Raw genomic sequence first — 27117 nt, 5'->3', positions numbered from 1 at the left:
GTCAAAACACTAGGGCTGCTCTTAGATGACATGGCCTCAACCAAAGTCACTGTGCGAGACAAAGTCAGTACCCTCTAGGTGGAATAAAGATTCCATCCTTAATCGCTGCTTTGTCAAGCTTACTTTTCTCCGACAGGCTTGAAGAACAGCTCGCTGGTCTTGGTGTACAGAGCCCGCACAGGCAGGTGGAGGACTTTGTGTGGCTCTATCACACCACAGAGAAACACCTCGGAGACTTTGTCACCTTCGACCAAGTAGTAAACTTCTATGGGGACAGACAGGTGGTTTACAATCTGCACAGAACAAGCAGTTCACTGTCAATATTGGAACAGGAACCACTGTGCATGCAATTTGCCCAGTGTACCTTGAGTTGGAAAAATTTCGAATGTTTCACAACAACTTGTTGCTTCACACACTACAGATAAGCATAACATTTGACCCTTTCAGTGCTCACAGCATATTGGGAAAAACTTCCTAAGCATCCAGAACGATCTTCACAAAGGGTGCCGCTTATATAAGCCGACAGACCAACCACAACAAAACAAGAAATTAGTTCAGCCTCTCAAAACCTTTTAACAGATATTCTGGTTAGCTTAGAGATGCAAACAAGCAATAAAAGCTCTCGACCTTGAAATAAAAGAAGAATGAATTAAATTGCGGGGTTTAATGTCCTGGAATTGCACAGAGTGTTTTGAGGGATGCTGTTGCGATGAGTGCCAGATTAATTTCGACTTGCCATTTCGCCCTTGCTGGAATGCAACCATCATGGTCAGGGATCAAACCCACGACCTTGTGCTCAGCAGTGCAACACCGCAGCCACTAAGCCAAATTGGGTTTATCATCCACGTGGAAAGGCAACAAGCAAAAGCTAACAATCAATGCATCAAGCTAAGAAAAACCAGCTTCCATGCTTCTTTGGACCGTACATAACAGCCACTGCACTGAAGTTGATGGACTAGATTATAAGCCTCCGCCAAACCCATTTAGCCTACGTAAAATATTCCTTTATTTAATGTGGTGGGTGCTAAATGAAAGAAAATATCTCAATGAGCCTCACTTAACAAAAATGAATTGACAAATCCATCTTATCATCCATGTGGAAAGGCGACAAGCAGAGGCATCAAGCTAAGGAAAACCAGTTTCCAAGCTCCCTTGAACCATATGTAATCCCTACACTATGTAATAACTACACTGGAGTACATGGGCTGAATTATGCCCAAAACCTATACTACTGATGCCTTTAACGTTACGCACACCTGTTTGCACCACTCCTGCTATCCATTTGCGTTTATGCTTTTAACAGAAATGCGCAGAGCTTCCTCCTACTGTGGCCTTTTCAACTTATGAAATGCCTGAAATGCTGGAACACATATTGTGCGATTGCCCAGCATATATGCTGGAGCAAAGGGATGTTAGAAAGTTCCATAGCCAGCATTGGCAGGCAACCACTGTCGGAGGATGCTATCCTTGGCCCATGGCCCGACGCAGCAGCTTCAATGCGGGCAACTAAAGCGGTGAACTTTCTGCAGGACACCAAGCTAGACAAGCGGCTCTAGTAGGGCTACTGTCTAATATACGTAAGCACTCACCACTTCTCTTATCATCATCACTCCTCCCAGTATTTTCACTCCCCTTCCCTCCTCCCCAGTGCAGAGTAGCACACTAAAGCGCCCTAGCTCAGGTTGACGTCTCTGTCTTTCCTGTTAAAAAATTCTATCCACCTACCTATGATTTATGTTGATCATTCAAAAGATGACAATTCATGCTATCCCTGCAACATCCATTTGCTTATGAATCTCTGTCTGCTGCAACCCGTCAATGCCTAGACACTTTAATGAGATGCCTCCTTGCTTACTGAAGACGAGGCATCTACTTGTCGTAATGAGCACAACTGTTTTATCTTTAAACTTCGTACTATGTGACTCTGTCTTGCCATCTCCACATCCCTCTTGCAATCAGTGCATTATCCCATGCATACTAGATGAGTTCCCCCTCCATCTGTGCATGCCTCTTATCTCTCTAGCCGTGCACTCAGACCGGTGCAGACACACATCCAAGAAAGTGAAAACCCTGTTAAAACGAAAAAATTCAAGTGCTGTACTGTAGGAGCATGAATAGAAAAACACAAAAGCAAAAGCATAGAGGCCAGCACTAAAATTCAGTCTGTTATCTACACTTTCAGGAAGCAGAAAACAAAGCAACATTATGAGGATACCTTGCAGATGGAGTAAATCATGACAAGCTTTGAGCCATAGTGAGACGTGGTGTCCACAATGAATGCCCAGTCGTCGCCTGGATAAGTCTTGATGGGCAGCGTGAAGTATCGCTTGTCAGCATAGGTCACACATACTTTCCGCACTGCTGACACACCAGCCTCCTTCACCTGCATCAAAAACACAAGGCTGAACTAAAGGCAGAGAAAAAGTTCGTTGATTTCAGTTGCTACAACCTGTAGCTTGTCTGTGTCAAGTGCATACAGGTCTCAGGTATTATAAATTACTGCTTGAGTTTGTGAAAAAGCTCAACCAGTCTCAAACTTGAAAGCATACTTTGGCTCCACAATGATCCTCACAGTTTACTTAAGAGTCATGAGCCGCTTATAATGGTGACACTGTGACCTTGCCTAACCAGTAGCTCTAAGTGCTTTATGGTTTACCAACTTTACCGAAACACTTGCCAAAATCCATGGTGATTAACTGCAGGTTAAATGCATACAGCAGAATTGGCCAACATGTTCCCCAACTTGCCACACGACAAAAAGTCTATGAATGCAATGTATCAGTTGCTCCTGGTAAGTATATCACACCACAGCTTTCTTTATACATCAACAGTCTGCCCCCACCCCCCCTCCCTTCTCTTTTTTCCAACCATCCCGATTTCATCGAGTCAAGAGATGGTAACCCTAATGCTGCCTCTAATGCTGCCATATGTATAAACACATGCACTGTACCTTTACTGTAATGGAACTGAGAGTTGGGCAGTGTACTACAATAATTACCTGGATGGCAAAGTTGGCTTCTGTGACATTCTGTTGGCTAAGCTCCACCAGAGTGCCTGCAAACCTCCCCTTCTGCTCGGAGGTCTCCTTGAAGGTCAGTTGCACCATGGCATCAGGCTCCAAGATGACCTCATCAATATCGTCATCAACATTGGGAGCAGCAACCTAACGGGGGCACAGATTCATTCTCATCAACTAGAGAATAATCAAAGTAAAAGAGAATGAACCTAACCAGCATGCTCAGATGCTTACCCGAAATGGTGTTCCCTCGAGAATAACATGGACAGCAATGCCAAGGTAGTTCTTGACAACGTAAGGCGCATCCAAACGTTTGTGCTCTGTGGGTGCTTTGACTAAGGCAGCGCTGAAAGCCTATAAGAAGAGAAAGAAAAAAGAAATCTTAATATAGCAGCCTCTGATAAGTGTCAAAGACATGAATCGATTGTCTTAATTAACGTAGATGAATTGCTTGAAGTATATTCATGTGGAACACACAAGGATATTCTGGAGTATCAACTGTGGAAGAAAGAGTTTCATAGCAGTTATTTAGCTTTTGGGCCAGGTAATTTTGCCTACTCATTTCGTCACACTTACATACTTTCTATAGCATCGTGTGCTGACAGGTGGCCTTCCACAACAGAGGCTGCTTAGAACGCCAGTATACACCATGTCTACTTGAGAAAAACTTTTGTCGACATTTTAAAACAAGTTGCTTTCTTCCCTTGCAAAAAAATTATTGTTTAACATGCCAAGACTGCACAGTGAGGGATGCTGTAGTGGGGGACTCCAAATTTATTTTGACCACCTGGGTTTCTTTAATTAGTACCTAAAAAATTATGGGGTTTTACGTGCCAAAACCACGATCTGATTATGAGGCACGCCGTAGTGGGGGACTCCGGAAATTTGGACCACCTGGGGTTCTTTATTGTGCACCTAAATCTGAGTACACGGGTGTTTTTGCATTTTGCCCCGATGAAATGCGGCTACCGTGGCTGAGATTCGATTCCGCAACCTCGTTCTTAGCTGCCTAACACCATAGCCACTAAGCAACCACGGTGGGTTCTTTAATCAGCACCTAAATCTAAGCATGCGACTGTCTTTGCATTTTGCTCTGTCACCTGTAAACACTGTTTTCCTTTTGATGTTTTACCTGACAATTTCGGTTTCCTTTCTTTATTTTCCTCTCAAACCTGCAGCAGCTTACACCAAGTTTGCGCACAGCTTACAGCCAATACCTTTTGCTTGCGCAGAACATGACAGTACCATCAGTTGACACTACCATAAGCAGCTACAGTCAACAACTGATTTTTCAGATGCCCGATTTTTTGGACATGCCGATAATTTGGATGCCTTCAAGGCACCACCACATAAGCCATAGAGCTAATTTCAAAGGATGTATGAAATTTTGGACACTCAAACCCTTTGCCGTTCAATTTTCCAGACTTTTTGCTGCGACTACAGGTCGGAAACGTTATTAATTGAAGCCACCACCACCACCACCATTTTGATGATCTCACAGTCTCAAACCAGCATTCTCGCACGCTGATCCGTTGGCAGCCGTAGCAGCCACTGCGGCAATGCTAGACCTAGCTGCTTTGACATTCGTTAACGAGCTTCCCGATGCCATGTTTTTCATTGAAATAATCTGCCACTTTCAGCAATGGCGCCAACTCTGCTTCCGTCATCTTCACTGATAGCTTCGAAGCACGGAAAGCACAGCAAGTGTCCGGCATTGCACAATGATGATCCTCAAAATTCAGCTTCGCTTCAATGCAGCGATGTTACGCCATCAAGCCTAAAGGGTGTATTGCGGCGAAGCATACCGAGAGTGCAAAGGGGCCACTGTCAGGGGACACAATATGGGCTCCTTAACTACACGTGCGTGCATCCGCCCTCTCCTGCCACAGTAGAAGCACTGATATGGCTGATAAGTGTACCGACAGGCCTTTTGAATGTACCGTAACTTTATCATAACTATGACTGTATTATAACCATTTATGATTGTATTTTAAATGACAATAAATCCGCTTTCAGCCGGCACCACATTATGCTTACCTCCCCAAGATCCTTGAGAACCTGCAGTGTAGTCTGAGAAATGGTCACTTCCAAGGTGTCCTCAACGAGTAGTTCAATGGAGAACATTGGTGGCATGTTGGCTGCGTTGAGCACATCCTCATCCCCTATGTGCTTGTCAATCTGTGAAGTGGGATCCAGCATGTAGCCACCAAGCACACACAGGCACACACACACCACCTGTCCAGTTTGAGCTGGCTACCTGTAGGAATACTACTCCACTCTGTGGATTTTGTGCTCAGAGCCGCAAACATAGCATGATTTAGTCCTTAGAAGTTCTCTTAGTCGGTGAATACCGTAAAATCAAGCTGTAGGAAACACGTATTGCCGCAAGCAGGTTTGCTTGGTAAGCCCTGCTTTAATTAGTGCCAAGGTAGCTGGATTTTTATGGTAGATTTCAATTGGTCACAGCAATTTCCGGCATCAAAGCAAATGGATATGTAGTTCCCTTCAGCTAAGGCAAAAGGCAGAAAGCTCCAGCCAAATAACTCAGGTTTTCTGAGCAGCTGAACGTCAAGAATGAGAACCGATTCATAATTTCTACAGCAGCACAATGCCGCAGTCACTGAGATACTGCGGAAAGTCAACATCCCCATGTTCGCCACAACACAGACAATAAAGATTAAACTGCTAATCGATACCAACCTATACCACACTTGTTAATTTCTACATTCACAAAGGTTTATGCAGAATGCATGCTACACTGAGCCTTACCATCAAAGCCCACTGAAGCAAGTGCAGATTTGGTTCATAGCGTGCAATCTTCTGTAAAACCTGACGATCCTTAAGATGGGTCATTTGGAGCAGTACTGTTAAGCGGAGGAGGAGGAGGAGGAGGAAAGAACTTTATTGGGTCCTGAGGAACCCCTTCCCACCCACTCTTGGTTTAGTGGTCGGCAGGGGTCGCGGGCCGCACCCACGTTGGGACGGGAAGCCCGTGAGCCTCCGCCCTTTCGTGAGCCCTCTGGACGGCCCGGAGCTGGATCTGGTGGTCGTCGCTTCGCAGGGCGTCCATCCAGTCTTCTTCTTTGCTGAACACGGTGCCGCTTAACGCGGAGCATTGCCAAAGCATGTGCGATAGCGAGCAGTACGGTTCGCCGCAATCCGGACATTGCGGCTCTACGTCCGGTGAATAAAGGCTCATTCTGCTTCTCGAGGGGAACGACCTTGTTTGCAGCATTCTGAATATAGATGACTGTGGTCTAGTAAGTTTAGCGTGGGGGAGCGGGAAGGTCCTCCTCGACAGCTGATAATGTGTTGTTATTTCGTTGAAGGTGAGCAGCGGGTCTCGGTGCTCCCCTCCCTCCCCGCCACTTCGCTCGCCACGATCGCCGCGGTGCGTGAATCCTCGCGCGCGTCCGTGTGCCAGCTCGTTGGCGTTGGGAAAGACGGGGTGCACGTCGGCCCCCATGTGGGCTGGAAACCATTTGAGGATGTGATGACCCGCGGCTCCCTCACTGCCGAGGACGGCCGCTGCTTTCCGCGATATCGAGCCCGAGGCGAATGCTCTGGCTGCCGATCGTGAATCTGTGTATACGTATGGACGTTCGGGGTCCCTCATTGCCAAGGCTATTGCCACCTGTTCGGCCACCTCGGACGTTACCCCCTTGACCGATGCTGCGTTGATGATCGTACCATCCCAGCGTATCGAGATGGCCGCATACCGGTCGCTGCGCCCGTACTGGGCCGCGTCTACAAATGCCGCCAGTCCCGGACAGCTGGCTGTCGATTTCAGCAGTGCTCGGGCCCTCGCCTTTCGGCGCCCCTCGTTGAATTGCGGGTGGACGTTTCTCGGAAGTGGTTCTACCTTGAAAGTGCCCCTGACCGCCGCGCTGAGCGTGACGCTGCGTGCGTTGCACTCTGCCTCGGCATTTATACCTGCTTCTTCTAGGATGCGTCTGCCGGCCCTGGTGGTCGACAGCCGCACGACCTGTGCCTTGGTCTGTGCTTCGACGATTTCTGCTAGCGTATTGTGGACCCCTAGCCGATCGAGCCGCTCCGTGCTTGTACTGATCGGAAGACCTAGAACCCTCTTGATGCTCTTGCGCATCAGTGTGTCTATCTTGGCCGCGTCTCTCTTGGTCCATTTTAGCGCCAAGGCTACGTAATTTACGTGACTCATGAGGAAGGCGTGGTAAAGTCTGATGAGATTGCTCTCGCTGAGCCCTCCCCTGCGGTTGGTCACCCTGAGGATCAGCCGGAGCATGTTCTCCGTTTTGGACATGAGTCTCATGACCGTTTGCGTGTTACCGCCTTTAGCCTCAATTAGCAGCCCCAGGATTCTTATAGAGTCCACTCTGGGTAACGGCTGGCCGTCACTCGTGTGTAATTTGATTGGTATTTGATCGATCAGCGTCAAATTCCTCATGCCTTGTTTCGAGGGCCTGTAGAGCAACAGTTCCGATTTGCTGGGTGACAGACGGAGTCCCGTTTCCTTCAGGTACTCTTCCGTTGTGTCCAGCGCCTCTTGAAGAGCCCGCTCGACTTCTGCGTCGGACCCTCCCGGGCACCACACCGTAATATCGTCTGCGTACAGGGCGTGATTGACGTTGGTCACTCTCGTCAGCCGGTCCGAGAGCCCTTTCAATGCTAAATTGAATAATAGCGGGGAGAGCACCGCCCCTTGTGGGGTGCCCTTCGCGCCCAGCGTGTAACAATCGGACGTGGCCTGTCCTATTTTGATCGTGGCTTTCCTGTCTCTGAGGAAGGAGCCTATGTAAGAGTGGAATTTCCGGCCGAGCCCCATCACCGAGATCGTTTCCATTAGAAATCTGTGTTTCACCGTGTCGAACGCTTGCGTTAGGTCCAGGGCCAGTATGCCCCTGGTGTCTCTGGTTATGCCATCGATTATGTGCGTTTTGAGTTGTAACATTACATCCTGTGTGGAGAGGCCCGGTCTGAAGCCCACCATGTTATGTGGGAAGAGGCCCTCTCTCTCTATGTACCGCGATACTCGGTTATGTATGGCATGTTCCGCCGTCTTGCCTACGCACGAGGTCAGCGATATTGGCCGCATGTTCTCCGCCGCAAGTGGTTTCCCGGGTTTCGGTATTAGTATGACTGAAGCCTCTTTCCAGGCCTCTGGTACTTGTCCTGTTTCCCACGCTCTGTTGATTTCTTCGGTGAGCTTGTCGACCGACTTTCCGTCTAGGTTTCTTAACAGTTTATTCGAGACCCCATCAGGGCCCGTCGCGGAGCGTCCGTTGAGGCCTTGTAAGGCATCCCAAATTTCCGATTCCGTGAAGGGCGCGTCGAGTTCTTCGACCTCTGTGCCGGCGTATTGTGGATAGTCGCCATCGCCTGACGGGCCCAGTGGTAGATACGTCTCCGCCAGCTCCTTTAGGAACTCGCTCTCCGTTTTGCCCTGCTCCTTTTGTTTGTGTAAAATCCTATCAATTGCCAATCTCTGATTGCCTTTGGATTGCTTGTCGTCTAACAGTTTCTTTAGGAGGTTCCATTTGCGCCCGGTTCTCATTTGTCCGTCTACCGACGCGCACACCTCGTTCCACTGTTGCTTGGAAAGCTCGATCGAGTGTGCTTCGATTTCCCGGTTTAGTGCCGCTACTTTCTTTCGCAGTCTGCGATTTAGTCTTTGCGTTTTCCACCTGGCCGTGATGGAATTCTTTGCCTCTAATAGGTGTGCCAATCTCGCGTCCATCCTTTCCACGTTCAGTTCAGTTTGGACAACCCTCGTCGCGCTGCCAACGTCCTCTTTGAGCCTTCTAAAAAGGCTGTCTAGGTCCGCATATTCGCTTTTGTCTTCCTTCCTTATTTTGCGGAAGGCGTCCCAGTCGGTGACCTTAAATTCTCTCGGTGGTGCCGCCTTGACGGGGATCGTCACCGCCAGTATGCAGTGGTCGCTGCCGAGGTTCTCGTGCAGGTTGCGCCACTCGGCCCCTCGCACGTTCTTGACGAAGGTCAGGTCGGGCGTCGTGTCCCGCGCCACCGACGTGCCTAGTCGAGTTGGATAGCGGGGGTCAGTCACCAGCTCCAGCGAGCACATAGTGACTGCCTCCAATAGCCGTTCTCCCTTAGGCATTGGCCTTGCATAACCCCAGGCTCCGTGGGGCGCGTTAAAATCTCCTGCCACTATTAGCGGGGCCGCCCTGGCCATTGAGGCCGCCTTCGTTATTATCGACGTGAACGATTGTTTGCGGTCAGACGGCGGGCTGTACACGTTCACTACGAATACGCTGTTTTTCAGCCAACTGTTCGGTATGATTTCGATCGCGGTTACCTCCGCTTTCGCGTTGCCTAATTTGAAATCTCGTTCCTGGAAAGAGCATTTGTTCGCGACAAGCGTTGCCACTCCGTGCTTACCCTGTTCGAATTTCGACGAGGCGACCCGGTAGCCGGGCAAGGTCACCTCGCTACCCAAAGTTTCTTGTAAGATTATGACGTGCGGTTTGTCCGCCTGTGAGGCAACGAACTGTAGCAGCGGAGCCTTGCGCTTTTTGATGCTAGCGCAATTCCACTGCCACACGACCAGCTCTCTAGTTGGGTTGTTCGCCATGATTGATACATTGGATTTGTTTAGCACCTGCAGGCACCATGTGTGCTTCGATGCGCGTCACTCTTGCGGCGAGCGCTACTATGCTTTCCGCTAGTTGCTGGACCATTAGCTGCAAAGAGCTAATCGACTGCTTAATTCCCAATAGGATGCTGCTGGACTCGTGTTCCGCCAAGTTTCCCTCCTCCGTCAGGGGAGGGGCCCTGCGTTTGACCGAGCGAACCGACTGCTCCCCTTGCGGGGTCGGCGTACTTTGCGCCACCTGCTGCTGCTGTTGTTCGGCTAGCTGAGAAGTGGAACCTTGTTTCCGAAACGATTCGAAATCCGCCCTCATTTTCTTAATCTCCTCTTTGAGGCGCGCGTTTTCTTCTGCTAGCTGAGCTATTCTAGGGTCTTCCTTGTTATGCTTTGGCAATGCTACCTGCGTTACCTTTGATTGTGATTTCGGTTGCGGCTTTGGCCTGGCCCGGTCCGCCCAGGTCGGCCCCTCTTGAATGCGCACTTGGGAGCGGGAGTGCCCCCTGGAGAGGGAACGGCATCTCGATCGGCTGCGCTGTCGTAGTGTCGGCGTTGTCGAACGTCCCCGTCTGGGGGCGCTTGCCACGCTGGAATCGCGTGATCTACCTTCCACCTGTTGCGGCTGGCATTGCAGCCGCGATTTCTTGGCATTTCTGCGTCGGCGCCTCCTGCGCCGCACGACGTAAGGGATTTGGTATCGTTGCTTGCACTTGTTGTCCGCCGTCGGGTGTTGGCCTCCGCAAAGGGCGCACTTGGGCGAGCACTGGTGGTCTTCAGCCGGGTCGTTGACTCCGCAGCCGCGGCACCTCTTCTTGTGAGGATTTGGGCACACGTAGACTCTGTGGCCCAAGTCACCGCACCCGTAGCACACGTCGTTTTGCCGCTTGTATAGCGTGCAGCGTATTAGGCTTACGCCACACATGATATAGTTCGGCACTTTCATGCCGTCGAAGAGCACTACCACCGTCGAGGTGTTTTTGATCCGCTTGGCTTCCAAGGCCTTGGGATTTCTTTGGTTCACGATCATGGCCTGAAGCTGGGCCTCGTTGATTTCGGGGTCCACTCCTCTGATGACCCCCTTGCACGTGTTGTCCGGCGCCGCAATGTATGCGGCCACATTGTATGCGCCTTCTCTTAGGTGAAGCTTGTGAATTCCGGCGTATGCGTTGGCATTCTTCTCAGTCGGCGTGGACACGACGAGAATGTTCTGGGTTGCGTTCGGACAAACGATGTCTTCCTCGGTCTCGTTCGGCGGGAGCGAGGCCGCCATTGCTAGCGCTTGCGCCAGGCGAATCTGACTCACTTTTTTTACGTCGAGGCCGTCTCTCGGCCTCACTATGATGCGAATGTGGTCCCTCGGTAGCCGGGGGAGCCTCGATGCGGCGACGAGGCGCTTGATCGCGCTCTGCGGGCCAGCCGTGCGGCGGCCGCCCTTCGTCTCTGCTCGTCCCTCGTTGCCTCGGTCCGGAACGGTCGGTCCCGGTTTGGCCTTCTTGTTTCTACCCATGGCTGTCGTCCAGCCTGGGCGATTCGCTTCTTCTTGGGAGATGTCCTCTCCCTCCACGACGGTCTCCATAGCGGGCATCCTGCCGCGCACACGTACGAGTGAGGCCTGGGCCTGCTCGCTCCTCGACCCCGGCGATAGGCCTAGTCGGGTAGGGCTAGCTGAGCCGCAGCGTGGTTTGAACTAAAACGTCTCGGAAATTGAAAAGAGTTCACAGACCGGAAGAAAAATCGGACATCGGCGTGTTCCTTAGAAGAAAGTGCGTCAAATAGTGCACATTTCGTTGCTAGGAATCACATAAATCAGTCCGAAAACATGTACAGAAGCGGGAGCCGAAAATTCCACATCCGCACAGGTCGACTTCTTCTTCTTCCCTCCTGTTAAGCGGAAGTTTTGCATTTTTATCAGTTTCAGAAAATTTTCTCAAATGGCTTCATTGAAATACTTGGCACCGTTGTGCCTAGCTGAAGCCAGCACGACCTGAGGTGCTAGTCTAGACTGTCCACTACTGTATTAAGACAGTAAGTTGGACTAGTTGGTTAGGATCTATTGTAAGGTTTGTAAGGCGAGCCAAGATGGCTGATAGCGCCATACCACTGTGGGCAGCACTATCAACCACAGCGGAGTGGGTGCAAAAACTTCGCCGGCTTCGCTTCAACTGCCAATGTAAAGAAATCGCCAATACGACATGAATTGCACCTTTGGTCTCTGAAACTCAACAACATGACTCTTTCTCTTATCACAATTCATGGTTTTTCCCCTTGAGCAATAATTCGGAAAATTTTACAGCCCCTTCAGAGCAAGAAAAATCCGCAGTGACTTTACTTATTTGCATAACTGACTTCATTATATCGAGGTTTAACTGCAATTTGTCTTTATTCATAGTCACATCAACTATGGTAGTGTTGCTTGAGGAAGCACACACAAATGACAACTTTAACCTATTTAGAGGATTCAAAATCAAGCTATCCGAATATTCACTGAGACTTCTAACTAGAAGAATGTAGACTACTTACGCTATATAACAGTCAAGCAAACTGTTCTGTTTTAGTCTGCTTCTTCTGTTAAATTAGTAAAAGATCAGCTACTATGTATCTTTATTGATGTTAACATGGTCAAATGCAATAATCATACGAGATTCGGTATAAAAATTTTTTCTACTCCCCACAGCTCACACTAATTACGGTTGAATGACTTCGGCATACACAGCAATAGAACAATAAGATAATTTAACAAACTCTTTAAAATGATCATAATTCACATCTAAATCATCCCTTAGAACATGTATTTTATGTAAATTGTCATATCTATTTATTTATATTGAGTTGTATAATGCATTATGTGTAGTAAATGTACTGTCATGTGTAAACTTTGATGTTTTTACCTACGAGATTACCATCTATACTTTTTGATTCTTTTTAATATATGAATTGATTTTGTTGTTCGGCTACCTTTTTCATTACCTGTTATGCTGCTTCTAAAGTATTATTTCTTTGTATTTCCCGCTGAGACTCCCAGTGTAATCTTTGACCTTTGAGATCCCCCTCTCCTGTATAATATACTACCTGTATCTTCCATTTTCGCAATGGATAAACAATTCAAATAATCCTATTTATGACCATTGCAGGACAAAGGCCTTTCTCAGCAATCTCCAATTACCCCTGCCAAGCACCAGCTGACCCCATCTTATGCCTGAAAATTTCCCAAGTTTATCACATCACCTAGCTCTCTGCTGTCTTCGACTGTGCTTCCTTTTCCTTGGCACCCATTCTGTAACTGTAACAGAATACCAGTTGTCTAGCCTATGCATTTCATGGTCTGCCCAGCTCCATTTCTTTCTCTTACTGCCAACTAGAATATCTGCTACCGCCACTTGTTCTCTAATTCACACCGCTGTCTACCTGTCTCTTAAAGTTACATCTAACATTTCTCATTCTACCACTAGTCACATGGTCCTTAACTTCTTCTCCAGCTTCTTTGTTAACCTTCAAGTTGCTGACCCATATGTTAGTACCGGTAGAATGCAATGATTGTACTCTTATCTTTTAGAAGATAGCAATAAGCTGCTGGTCATGACTTGGTAATGCCTGCCATATGTGCTACCACCCATTTTTATTCTTACATAAGTTCCCTTCTCATGATCAGGTTCCCCTGTGAGTAATTAAGCTAGATAAACATACCCCTGTACAAATTCTAGAGGGTGACATCAAAGGAGAGGAAAAACCTCAGTGTCAATACTTTAACAACCCCTTTTACTTTACTGCGCAAGCAAGATTAAGACTGCGATCAAACAGAATTCGTAAAAAAAAAAAAAGGGACTACGCACCTTAAGAGCAATCTCCCAGACCTTGCGACCACCGGGAACTTCAATGGGCTCCACCAGAGGCTCCCACACAGCAAGCTTCTCATTGTAGTAGAAGATCACAGAACCCAAGAAGCCACGAACTGACATCTACAAGGGCGCAATATTTCCAGCATTGCAGCATGCTGAGGACAACTGCACTACAACACTTTACTGCTACTACCAAACTGCTGAGCTACAGTAGTGAACAAAGAGATGGAGAAACATTTCTGCTGTCTCAGGCTTCAACCAAGCTAAAGAGAAAGTCATATTTTTTAAAATCTGCTTATGAAAGCTTATATCTAGTTCCAGGAGCTTTTCCATTTCCTGCTTTTTGTTACCTTTCTTATGCATGTTCAAAATATAATAGGAAGATGTTTATGGCATGAATGAAGTGGAATGTTTCAGCATAGAAAATTGATGGATTGATTGATTGATTGATTGATTCATTGATTGATTGATTGATTGATTGATTGATTGATTGATTGATTGATTGATTGATTGATTGATTGATTGATTGATTGATTGGTTGATTGATTGTGAGAGACAGCACATGTTCTAGGCAGCTCTGGGTTAAGCTTGACTAAATAGGGTTTCTCAACATATGCAGATGTTGACACTACAACATCTGTATATGTTAAGAGGTCGCAATGGGGACACTGTTTAGCATACCTGCCAACTTCTGAACATTAAAGAAGGGGAACAGCATGTGTGCCTTCTAGAGCTTGTTCTGAGCACACCCCTTTTCTGAGGTACATACATACGTTATTAATGTTTTACCTTTAAAAGCTGCAAACAAGCAGTGGTAAACTTGGAACAGCAGAGACCGGCAAGCAGTAGATTGATTTTAGATCCCAGTAGCATTTTTGTTGCCAATTTTGCCTGCTACAGGAACTTACCTGCATAAGCTTGCTCGAAGCAAGTACCCCTCACAGTTGTCCTTTCACCATGCTGCTGGAAGAAGGCTGCTAACAGCGGTTTTGGATACCAAGTGAAATTTCGTGAGAACACAATTTGATTTTCGTGAAACTTGATGCGTTACTTCTAAAATGAATCGTTACTTATAAAATGATAGAATGATCTCAAATTTGTACACATTATGGTGAATTCTGGAGAGTTAGTGCATATCGTTTACTCACAATGTCTTAAGAAATCTGGCAATAGCCATTGACTTGGTGTTTCACAATACAGTCACCGACTGATTATATTCAGACACTGATAATTCAAACATACCCAATTATTGCTATGATACATGTTTGTTAAGTATCATCACCAGCTTTAAGTATTGCAAATTCTACCCCGAGTGTCTGCACCGATAGGGGCGAGGCAGTTAAATGAGGGAAGTGCCAGACAATACCTGCGTAGAATTCCGTGATGATTTAGCTATCACAGTGGGGTTGACTTGTGCAATGTCACCAGGGGATAAAGATTCCCTGCATGTGTTGACTGTACTTTCATTTGTCTGTAGTGACCGTATACTGACAAATACTGACTGACCAGAGGCAGTATATTCAAGTGGTTACTTTCAGCCAACGATACGATCACATTCGCGAGATTTCATGTGACTTGACACTGCACGCATCAAAGCATGCCATTTTTGCGCAGTGACAGGAATGCTCTCAGCCCTATACTTCCACCTCTTTGGTACCAAGTCACGCGCAATCTCACTAAAGTGATCATATTCCCGAAAGATCACACGACAATATCACCCCTGGTTGCAGACAAGTGTGTGCCCGCAGTAATGAGCTGACAAGCTCTTTTTGGTCACATGTGAAATAATGTCCCATATTTTCTGGCGAATCCAGTTTTTCGGACTCCCAACTAGTTGAAATTTTCAGCAATTCCCTCAAGTTATTGGTCAGTGACGTATACATACAAAAAATGGCGAGGATTTCAAGTACTAGTTGAAGGAAAGAAAAAGTCTGAAGAGTGGTACTGTATGCTTCCTGCTGCAAGTACAGGAGATATATTTGGCAGCTTCAGCTGTTCATGACAGCAGTATTGCCTAGTGACTATACTCAGGGACAGCTTTTCTTGGAAATGGAGCCAAAGCTATGAGGGTGGAGCCTGGGCAGGTGTAATGAATTCACAAGTAGTCTCACAATTGGAGCGAAGTTTGGGGCGAATTGGAGCGTTTGGAGCAAATTGGAGCGAAGAATCTCCACTTCTTAACAGCTTCAAATGCACAACCTTGCAGCCACTGCTTCGCCTGCTTAGCTCCTTCGTGTGCTGGGAAAATTACTGCTTAGCTTTTCTGCGCAGCTCATTCTCAGTGAACAAAATGGCAAGACCTCAACAGACATCCCAGTGCAGACGGTTAATGGCATGTTTACAACGGAAGACAACTGTGCAGAAAACATGGTGCACACTAAATGTTTCCATGCGCAATTATTATCCTTTTAATTTTATTTACGAGTGCTCATGAGTGTGGTTGATGAACAAATTCACTAGTATTTATTGTGTGCTTATGAAACATTAAGATTATTAGTTAAATTGAGAAACCTGCTATTTCGTGGTGCGTAAGAAGAGGATGCCTTTCAGTTTTGTAGCTTTGGCTCCATTGCCAAGAAATGCTGTTTCCGAATATAGGTAGGTTTACTTAGCATGTTAAAAAATGGTATCGGGTATAAAAGACGTAAAAAGATTTTTGAGATACAAATAGCGGCACAAAGGTAAAGAGTGGCTAGAGTGGTGGTAGTTACCTCCCCAGACCAATCCAGGACTTCAGCTTCCAGACTGGCTTTCCACAACAGCACGGGAACAGTGCGGTTCTCAGCACCTTGTTCCAGGGTTATCACAATGGACTTGGCAGTCACAAGAGCCTGTGCAAAGATGATAATACACCATGCTACATGTACCACTTCACAGAATACTAGTGTAAATGCCCCTCGACCCCTGTCCCCTCTTTTATTGGCAAACAGCCTTTCCACTATTTCGAACAACATAAGCCTGGCTCTACATCTCGTACCTTGTTGACTACAATGTCCCCAGCCTGGAGTAAGTGTAATGGAAAGGTCTTATTTTATTAGTTAAGTGCAACAAGGGCTGTGCATGTCTGCTCTTCATCTAGCCTGCAGACAAATAAGTAGTGCCTTATACATTTTGTACAGTAGCAGGCTTTGAATCTGTTGAAAATTGAAACCTGCCAGTAGCCGGCTACCTAATAAATGCTATTACTTGCACGAATATAACGTGAGCAGCAATTTTTGATATCTCAGAATATGACAGATTATCAAAATTATATAATGAATTAATGATGCTTAAGGGGGGATGCAGAGCTAAAATACCAATTTCGGTGAAAAAAACGTGTTTTTTTATTCTGAGTTGTTCTGAATTGCTTGTTTATTAAAGAATCTTCTCACCAAGTTTGGTAGTTATCTGAGCAGTAGAAAGGAAGAAAATGAATTTTTTTCCCAAGTTGGTGGCACGCATTTACCGTGGAACACGACTCTGAACGCTGTTTTTCCAGACGCAGCCGCATAGTGGGCAAGAAACGCAACGCAAAGTGAATGCCCACGTTAGGAAGGTTTCTTTTTCGCCTTTTAGAGAAATTGAGAAACTAGAGAAAACAACGAAAGGTCTAGGAGGCAAGGGGAAGCTGGCACAAAGTGCTGTAAAAGAACTCACTGCTTACTATGCATCTGCCCTGAGAGACAATGCTCCAGATGTAAAAAAATGCAACGAGGAGTATTTGCGACGCTTTTTCACTCCTACTCATCAGATGAAGTCCCATGACATGATGCTTGCCCAGTTGGTGAGGACTCTTGGTGTCACTACAATCGGCACAGAGCCCTAGTTGCAGCGGACATGCCATCAGTGCCAAGATCCCATCGTCCAGCTTTCAGCAGAGACGTTGCCAAAGAGCTGGTGCCTCTCTACACACAGGCTTAGTAAGCCAGAGCTTCTTGCGCAATGTTCAAGGATGCAGACACAGAATGCAAACGAGTCCTTCAATGCTCTTGTATGGAAAAGGTGCCCAAAGACAGAATTTGCATCACTGATAACAGTGGAGACTGCAGCAGCCCTAGCTGTGCTAGAATTCAATGAAGGAGCATGTGGCATCAAGAGAGTTCTCGACAAGCTGGAACTTGAACATGGGAGTCCAGACGAATAAGCACGTTCAGGAAGCAACGAAGCAAGCCATTTCACAAGCGCAGGCAAGAGCGATGGATAGCTCTAAAGCTGGAAAAAAGAGACGCCTTGAAGCGATTGCCGCAGAGCAGCGTCGTGTTGAAGAGGAGGGCGCGACATATGCAGCAGGGCACATTGATTATTTTTTTCTGATCATATATAATAAATGCCATGCTCTGAAATCATTGAACTGAATTTTCTTAGTTTACACTTTTGTAAAAAAAAAGGCCTTTAGGAAAAGTATCATTTCCAAACTGCTTCACCAAATGCTGCTTCCAACGTTTTTTCTAGACTGAGATTTTGTGAGGAACAAGATAAAGTACTTTTCAGATACCTAACAACATAACATTTTCCAACATATAATATTTAGCAGATCTTTGATATGTAATGACAGCGAAAAAAACAAACTTCATTTTCAGAGTGATGGCATTTTTCCAGAAATTACATAAAAAATGTGCAACTGACCTTATCCTGTACTATAAACCTTCCAGAAGTTATCTAATCACAAATAATTTGTATATTTTCATTATTTTGTAAACGATAGTTTTCCTAAGTTGACACACAAGATTGCTCAATTTCACAGTTATAATTTTTTTTCTCATTGCGCTAGGGTGCTGATATTTGGCACATATTCTAATGACAACAAGATCAACTGCGGCTGAAAATTTCATGAAAATTGGTTAAGCGCTTCAGAAGCTGACCCTTCAGCCTAGTATGCCCCCTTAATGCAGCGATGCTTGTGGCTACATTGCACACACTGAGAAAGTCTATGCAGGGAAGAAGTACATCTTTCGCTCCTGAATCAAAAATTCAAGGGGCACTTAGTTATACCTACGTGGATGGACACAAAAGCACTCCAACCATTGCGCAATGCTTAGACATTACGGCACAATGCAAGGTCATGGGTTCTTCTCCCACTAAAGGTCGAGGGTTCATAGCCGTTTTGTACCATTGTATGGTCATGCTGACAATGCTGGGTTGCCTAATGAGACATTTAATGCTCTTGCATTAATAGGAGGTTATTCGCATGAGTGTTTAGGCTCCGTATCAATTTAACAAAGTTCTTGATTTATTTAAATCATTTGTGTGTCGCATTGACATCGTTAAATTAAAATTTGTCGAAGTGTCTTTGTCGAAGTGTGGCTTAGATGAACAGACATACAGACACACCAAGAGAGACACCAAGTCCATAATAAGAAATACTGTACACACTCGAATAAGGGCCACACTCATGTAAAAGCTGTACCCTCCAGCTTGCAGCCAACCATATGAAGGAAAAATATAAAAATGGATGTCCCGATTCGAGCTAGCCCATGCAGCGTCGTCGCACACTGTTGTGAAAAGCTTTAATGTTACACGCATATCTAGCTTCATGGATGGCACAGAAGACGACTGTATCCACGAGTGTACTACCGAACTGAGCCTGAGTAGTGGCGACAGTGTTAAGAACTATAGACATGCACCGGGTGCATGGCGTGCATTTAGGAAACATGGTGCGGAAACAATTGAAGATGATGGTCAAAGTAAAGCAAATAGCTTTCTAAAGTCTTGCTAAAGCAACCATGAAGCTTCTTGGTTAACACCATAAGAATTCAAGCAATTGTTATTCAGCAGCGATGGAGACCCTTCGCGGTGCAGTGAAATCAACAGTCCCAACAAATCTTGCCTGCAGCAGCCCACGTGGCTGCACCAAAGAGAGTGACCTCAATGGTGCTCCAGGAGGGCCATGGGCACCAGCAGAGATAAATCTAAATCAGCACATGCATAAGGACCAATCAGTGAGTGCTCCCTTTCCTATCCTTACCTGCTGGTAACCCTACTCTCTCTCCATTAATCCATCGAGATAGTCCAACTGCCAGAAAATTGGCACAACTAGCCAAAAAAAGCTATTCATTTTAACAAATAAACACGTTATGAAAACAGCAACATTTACTTTTTTGGTACAAAGGAATACCAAAGATTACAAACACGCAAAAAAATTGGGCCGAAATGTCCTGCCTCTGTGTGAGAATGTGAGAATAGCACGTCATCAACAATGTGAAAAAAAAAGAAAAGAGCATGCACCCCTTAGGCAAGTGTATATGGTAACAACAAAAGCTAGTAAACTGTGATCAAAGCTGTGAGCCTCAGTCACACTTCCGTGGTGTCAACTCACTTGCTCGTCCTTCCGGGGAGCCTGGGACTCCTGTGTAGCTGGTGCAGCTTCCATGGTCTCCATGGCTTCCATGGCCATTGGCACAGTTGGCTCTTCTAAGAACCAGAGTTTCGCCTTGTCCAGCTTCATTATATTCCACACCTCACTGTTGTCTGGCTCAACTTCATGATCGGCTTTTTGCTCAGCCTACAAAAGTATATAAACAACAGACGGCTAAGCCTTATCCTATCTTCCCATGTCTTCCCTATAGGACCCCTCACCAGGCCCCATAGCAAATTTTGCTTATACGCTATAAGTTGTTACGTGCTAGCCAGAGAGCATTCTACCACAATAATTTTTCAATTTGGTTCATTATAGCAGAGACAGAAATATATAAGTGTCGTGATCACATGATTTCAGGAGGCAAGCTTTTACTGCCAATAGAGACACTTTCTCCACTTGCATTGTCTAGCCTCTGCTAGCAAAATTTCTTTTCTGCCTTCTCCTATATCAGAGCTGAAGGATTGGGTCTAGGGCCCCGCCTTCTCTCTCTCTCTCTCTCTCTCTCTCTCTCTCTCTCTCTCTCTCTCTCTCTCTCTCTCTCTCTCTCTCTAACGTTATTGCTGCGTGGCACACTTTTGGTGACAGTTCCGTACGGGAGCTGTTGCAGTTGTCTTGTTTTGCACTGTGCACAGTTTAGTCTTTTGCATATCATTCTTCCAACCTACCCTAACCCCTTTGTCAGCCAAGGTTCTCAATCACTTGTTGAAAGTCATCTCAAGCATTGCTGCACAGGATGATGCCATCAGCAAACTGTAGACCACTGGGATTTTCCTTGCTGAGGTAAGAGGTTCCTTGTTAACCATCACACCTAATCCTTCCCAGGCTAACAGCTTGAATACTTGTTCTAAGCATGCAGTGAATAACATTGGAGAGATTGCCTCCTTGCCTTACCTAGCCCCCTTCTTAATCAGTATTTTTCCGCTTTCTTGTAAAGAATTAAGGTAGCTGTCAAATCTTCATAGATATTTGTTAAGACGCTCATTGTACAGTTCTTACACATTTTGACGGCACAGTACCTTCAGTCACCATCTATGAAAGCCATAGAGGGAGGTTAGTTCAACTCTGCAGATTATTCAGTTACTTGATTGATGACTTCATTGTGGAATATCCCATAGAGTTTTCCACTAAAATTACAAGAGGCATCTCTGACACTGCAATTGTTCTGTTGTCAGAAAAATGACGGTTATTAAATGTATGTCTGATCTTTGTGCTTGTGGCTTCATACAATCATTTGCATTTATTTACTGTCTTATTCACTTTTATTGGCCTAAATTTTGAAGAAATCCTGTTTTCCTAAGCAAGGAAGGCAATAAGACTATGCACATGCACGAACAGTAGGAATTTTAGCATTTATAACGCAATATCTTGTTGAAGGTGATAAATTTACAAAGTCACAAAGTTGTATGAAGCCAGAATAACAAAGCAACAAATACATGTACTAACCATTAATCTCATGCTGGCTGAACTGCCAAGCATGCAGCTCCTGAACGGACAACTGGCGCCAGAGTTCTCTCAACTAACTTTTGTGAGGAACTCTATGGAATATCCTTTCCAAAAGTCAGGTTGTTATCCGAGTTGATTGAAGTCAAGTGTTGCCCTGATTCTATTTGAAGTTACATTAAGTGAACATTTTGTGCAAGACTGAAAGTAAGCTAACTGGCCTAAGGAGGTACTTCAAATAATATGAACAGTGCATTACACACAACACAGCACATCTGTGAGTACATGACCGTAGTTGCAAAAGTACATAAAAAAAAAGGAATGAAAAACTCACACTAGGCGCGCTGAGGGAGCCCAAGCTTTTGGAGAGAATCTCCACTGCTCCAGGTGTCACGTGAATCTCTATTGGTGAGAAGTTGATTTCCATGTGCTGGCCACTTTCGACTGTGAAAGTGCTATTTAGGCTGATCTCTGTTGGCTTCAATATCTGTGAACGAATAAAACGGCATGCATAAGTAGTTGAGGTTCAGTGTCAGCGCCACAGGGGCAGTTAAATGGGGCGTCTAATAGGTAAGGTGCTTCAGAAAAAAACAGACTACAAACATAAAAACGGGGCAACTCAAAACTCGGGTAACATGCTCAGCAGCAGTGGACATTAATATGTGTACAATAATTGGCCCTCCAGGGTGCTTATTCTTATCTTCGCATTCCCTGCTCAAATTAACCGCACTCCCTCCGATCCACAATTTTTGAGACAGCATTTCTAAAAGTGCATGGCACAGCCTACAAAAGCGTTCGTAATCTGTTTCCTATAATGGTATTGCAGGCTGTACCATGCTGGTGATTGGACCTATATCACTGCGATAGCAATTATACGGACACTCCAAGCACATTTCTGTCATCGGCACCACCGTGAAGTTCCGTATAAAGTCCAAGGCAGAAAAAATGCATTCTCTGTATAAAGTCCAAGGGTTATAAGATGCATTATAATTTGGGGGGGTGCAGCTGATGCGGGCCATTGCACCTTGAAAGCCATTTGCGAGAGGGACGCAGTCCACCCCGCATTGTGCTTTCGTGGCTCAGTTCGCATGGACACGAGATGCAGCACGAAGGTCAGCTTACTCGCTGTTGCTGCCACGCTTCCTCACTCCAGTGTTTTGACAGCAAGTTTCTGCAGTCATCGAGTGAGATGTGTTATGTTTGCGTGAGCACGCATGACACCATGCTCATTAATTTTGTTAGTATGCCTATGTTTACAAGTTTATACAGCTGATAAAACTACTATCCTTACTTCGCATAGCTGTCTACTAATTTGCTAACGCAATCGATGCTTTGCCTTTCGGGCAAAACTGCAACTTTTGAATTTGGCTCTCTTAGCTTCATTTTATTCAAGTTTATTTCTTACCCTCTCAAAGTTTTAACTAACAACGTTCCACTGTACCATGATGCTGGTGCTACTAGTCTCACAATTCTAGTTTACTTGGTGCACACTCTACACCGCCCAGTTTCAATTCTGGAATTGTAATATGTGCGCTTAAGTCAGCAACAAAAAGTTAATCTCCAGAAACTAATAATCTTGTTCACTGTTACTACCCAAACAAAGATGTATGCCACTGCTATGAACACCGTTTAATAATAATAAACAGTTGAAACAGAAACACCCTGTAAAATAATTTCACAAACAAAATGTGTATAATACTTCTTTAAAAATTAGAGCAAATAACCTAAATTACATGTGCTACTGATGTGGCACATGAGGTTGACCCATTACAAAAAGCACCACTTGGTGATTGTCATCATCAGCTGCCTACTAGAATTCTCAGTGCTTCTTTCGGTCGCCATTTTGCTTTTTGTATTCATGTTCAGGGTGGTTCAGGCATGTTGTGATCCATTGTGCATTTGTCCCAAGCATGGCACGCTACAGAGGCAATGCCAACAATATGTCTACAACATCGCATAGAAGTTGTTCAGAAGCTGACGAGAGTCACCCAATGATGCTGCCACCCAAAGTGACTGAAGCTGATAGTGCGTCAGTGGACAAAGCCTTCGATGCCTTAAGTGAAGTGCAACAAATATTAGTTTGCTGTGATAAGAGGAGGTGCTGGCTGAAAATGTTTTCTGCTAGAATATGCAGGTCATAAAAATTTCGCTCATGTAAATTTAGGTGCCCTAAATGGGCAAGAGCATTTAACGATAAACGTACATACATGCATCATTTTACTATGCCGAGTGAGTTAAAATAGGTGCACCTTATTTATCAATGCGACTTATATACCAATTTTCTAGGAAACTCACAAAAAAGCGAGGGTTGCAACTTATACACTCTGGAAAATACGGTATGTAGCAATTCAAGCCAAGAAGCCTTGATAAAACCTATTGCATATTAAAGTACAATAGCGTATTTCAGTAGAATAGCGTATTTCAGTAGACGATGAACAAAGTTCAAAGCTGCCTCAAAGCCAAAATTTTTTACGATAGACTTCTGCTAGTTCAACTTTGGTTCATTCCATTGTTTGGTTAATTCAACCCTAACTGAACATCCTGGTTCATGCCCATACATTTCTATAAGCCCAAACTTTCATAATTATGATCCTAAAATTGGCCTTCGCAGAGTAATTTGAACTTGTCTGGTCAGCATACATGCGCCTGACCTCAATGATGACCATTATTATTATTTCATTAGTGGCAACGTCTGTCTTGGTGCTGTTAGGGGGCAGTGAATGCATCAAAGACATGTTATATTTCACTGAAAATGCTGATTTTAGCCAACCCTTGGCTCGAAGCAAAAACACCACCTCACAATTTTACCGTGTTTACCACGATTCTAATGTGCGCCTTATTTCTGAGTAGTTTGTCAATCACCTGTGCATTACAATTGTATATGAAGCATATAAAGTTACACACCTTCAAGCTACTCTCATATGAATTACTTTTTTGTTTTGATGAAACTTGTCTTGAAGTCCTAAATGTTACTATCACATCACTCAAAAGAAATTATTTTTTTACTGCTTGTGATTCTGCGGCATTATACTGTGGCTTGCGCAATTGCGGATGCAGTGTCAGAAGTTTGCCTAAGAGCTTACCTCAGAACGGATGTGTTCCGATTGAAATTTGTCAACGTACGATGTGAACATCCGGAGGTCATCCATGAGAACCATCATTGACTGTGTTGTCCCTACCTGCCTTAGCTTCTGGTGGATAGATCCCTGAAACAAGACACGTGCACAAAACAATCACATCACACACAATTGGATTGCCATTCAGATGAATGTGACATTAGAAAATGAAACGTTTTTTCACGTACCTCACTTTACTATGACACAATTCAGCAGGTCAGAAACACCGAGCTTCAATAACAAAGTTTAGTTGCTTTTAAGAATATTTCAGGTAACAGGGTAACAAGGAGATTAAAGATAACAAAGCACACAGCCCTTTAATTATTCCTATCGGCAAATGTGATTAGACAAAAGTTGCAAGAAAAGGCAGCAGTGGCTTGGAACAAAAGCATTGCTCAAGTACCCAAGGTCCACGGTTCAAATCGCTTTCCAAGTCACTACACTTTTCAGGATTGGAGTGGTACCCGAACTACAGCATGAATAAAACCAGCTGAGAGCCAGTGGGGTCTCGGATAACCAAAGTGTCACCACATTAGGAAGAATCAGTGAATGACAAAAACACTCCTTGGCTAGAACAGAAATTGGCCTCCCTGATGCAGTTTTTTCATCCTGGCAGCATTGTGCGGTGTTGCCCACCAGTTCAATTTCATTTTCCTGTTGTGGTCTCAAAATGACAATGCACGTCTCGAGTCACTCAGGCCCCACCAGATTGACATGCAATTTATGCAACGCTTCGCATCACATGGATGTCAACTACAGTTGAGTTGGCCGAATTTTTTAGTGACTTCGGATCGTATGTTTTTCCAGTTAGTATATTCTTTCTTGTGTTCTCTTTTTTTCTCCAAAATGTATGAATGAGGCTCTACTGTATTTGGCCACTACCTCCTTCATGAATTTTGCAACTAACCCTCGGCTTCAGTCCCCAGTAGCCAATAAGTGCCTGAGAAAGGCGGTGGTCAGACATGCTACACAGAGAGAGTGTTATGTGAATTTCTGGGTGTGAACAGCTCATCACTGGAAACTATATCTAGCAAAGGCAAGCACTATTGAGTAAAGCTAGCTTACTGGGGCTCAATGAGGATTTAATATTGGGAAATAACTAGGATGCCATGGGACTTAGTGAAGTCGGAAATACTGGTGGGCCTATAGAAAGAATATACCCAATTGTGTGTGAGAAGCTCAAACCTGCAATGCCCAAACGCAGTTTTATATCAAGAACAATTAGAACTTGTTAATCTTTATTTTTCGCCATGGAGAGTAAACTTGCGCAAAAAGAAATGAAATGCTATGCAAGGTAAAACTTATTACAGTAGACTTCCGTTAATTCGATTTTTCGGTTAAATCGATCCCAAACGAATTTATATACATTTATATATATTTATACACATTTATAAAGCCCAAACTTCTGTTACTGCGATTTAAAAATTGGCCATCGCCAGATAATTCTAACTTGGCCAGTCAGCTTCGCCGCAGCAGAGTCATGTTATGCGGTGAAGCATATACAATGTATTGTGGCGAAGCATACCAAGAATGGAAAAGGGCCACTGTCACTGGACATAGTACGCGTTCCTTATTCATACAGGAGCACATGTGCCGTCTCCGGTCGCAGTACAAGAACCTAGATGCCTAATAAGTATACTTGCAGCAATTCAGAGCTGTTTATGATGTTGCTGTGGCGACTTGAGCCCTCGTTTCGCCCGCCATACGTGTCTCGTATAAGAGCCGTTAACGTTCCTTAAGTATATGTGCACGCTCACACAGTGCACCGAGAAAAACCATTTGTGTTTGGGAAAGCTAACGAAAAGGAAGGCGGTAAGATAAAAAAACTACGAAAGTTGAGGAGACGTTTAAAGCCAACAAAAGAGTGAAGATCTATCTGAAATTCGGAAGGCCTGCCAGAAAAACTTGTTAGTTTTCTCAGTGTTCGAACTGTAACCCGAGATGTCGTATGTGCGTGCATAAATTAAGGAATGCGAGCTATGTTCAGAAACAGTACATTATCCCACTTTATATGCTTCACCGCACAACATGACTGTAATGCGGCGGCGAAAATAACTTTAAAGGCAAATACTGTCAAGTGAATTAACGGCATGTTTCGTTCGAAGTATTTTGTGCCTTTTGTTTAATTCGACAAGCCAAATAATTTGACCAGCTTCGTTGGTCCCATCAGAATCAAATTACCAGAAGTTGATAGTACTATAGTAATTAGTAATTTGCCAAACTATCCATGACAAAACACTAGTTTCAACATACTAAAAATTTTACTATAGGCTATGCATTAAGTTTCCTGTGCTTAAATCAGAATTTTGCAGAATCGAAGTCAGTGTAGCATATATGATACTTTAGGTATTGCAGGGTTAAAGTGCAGTGCCCCAGTATGCTGAAACATAACAGCTGATGCCTCACACCATATTTTGCGTGCCTTTGCCAAAATTTGTTTTTCCAACATTGAAATGTCCGGTTTAAACCCAACTCCTCCCTTTTAAAGATGAAAAATTTGCAACCAGCCCAAGTCTGTCGTCGATAATACTAGGCCAGAACTTAGCCCCACTGACTCTGTAAGTATGCGATAGCATACTTAGATTGTAATGTCTCGACAGCTGTGCACGCATGCGATACAGGCAGTTTTGGACACTCTCATCAAAGTGACGCGTTTATACATCATATCTCGAACAAACTTGGCATTTCATGCAGACTGTGACGCGCTCACACACAATTTTTTATTAGATACTTCCAAAGTGGTTGAAGTCTGATTATAATGGTGGCATCGAGCCTCTGTCTTTCAGCAC

General features: G+C 44.9%; 1 protein-coding gene across 5 annotated transcripts in view; it reads right to left on the bottom strand.

Moving 5' to 3' along the window:
* Positions 1 to 27117, bottom strand: part of Vps13 (vacuolar protein sorting 13C) — a 226901-nt gene that overhangs the window by 90961 nt on the left and 108823 nt on the right. For all 5 annotated transcript variants that reach the window (XM_055070805.2, XM_055070801.2, XM_055070803.2 and 2 more), the window contains 10 exons: positions 24296 to 24418; positions 21547 to 21699; positions 19731 to 19916; positions 16147 to 16266; positions 13430 to 13555; positions 5054 to 5194; positions 3251 to 3370; positions 2999 to 3163; positions 2216 to 2383; positions 124 to 293 (listed from right to left, as the gene is read on the bottom strand). In XM_055070805.2, coding sequence (XP_054926780.1) covers positions 124 to 293; positions 2216 to 2383; positions 2999 to 3163; positions 3251 to 3370; positions 5054 to 5194; positions 13430 to 13555; positions 16147 to 16266; positions 19731 to 19916; positions 21547 to 21699; positions 24296 to 24418 — 1472 coding nt within the window. The remainder of the gene's footprint in view (positions 1 to 123; positions 294 to 2215; positions 2384 to 2998; positions 3164 to 3250; positions 3371 to 5053; positions 5195 to 13429; positions 13556 to 16146; positions 16267 to 19730; positions 19917 to 21546; positions 21700 to 24295; positions 24419 to 27117) is intronic.

This window comes from Dermacentor andersoni, chromosome 5 (assembly GCF_023375885.2).
Source record: "Dermacentor andersoni chromosome 5, qqDerAnde1_hic_scaffold, whole genome shotgun sequence".
Lineage (NCBI taxonomy): Eukaryota > Metazoa > Arthropoda > Arachnida > Ixodida > Ixodidae > Dermacentor > Dermacentor andersoni.
This window is presented reverse-complemented; position numbering and strand designations above follow the sequence as displayed.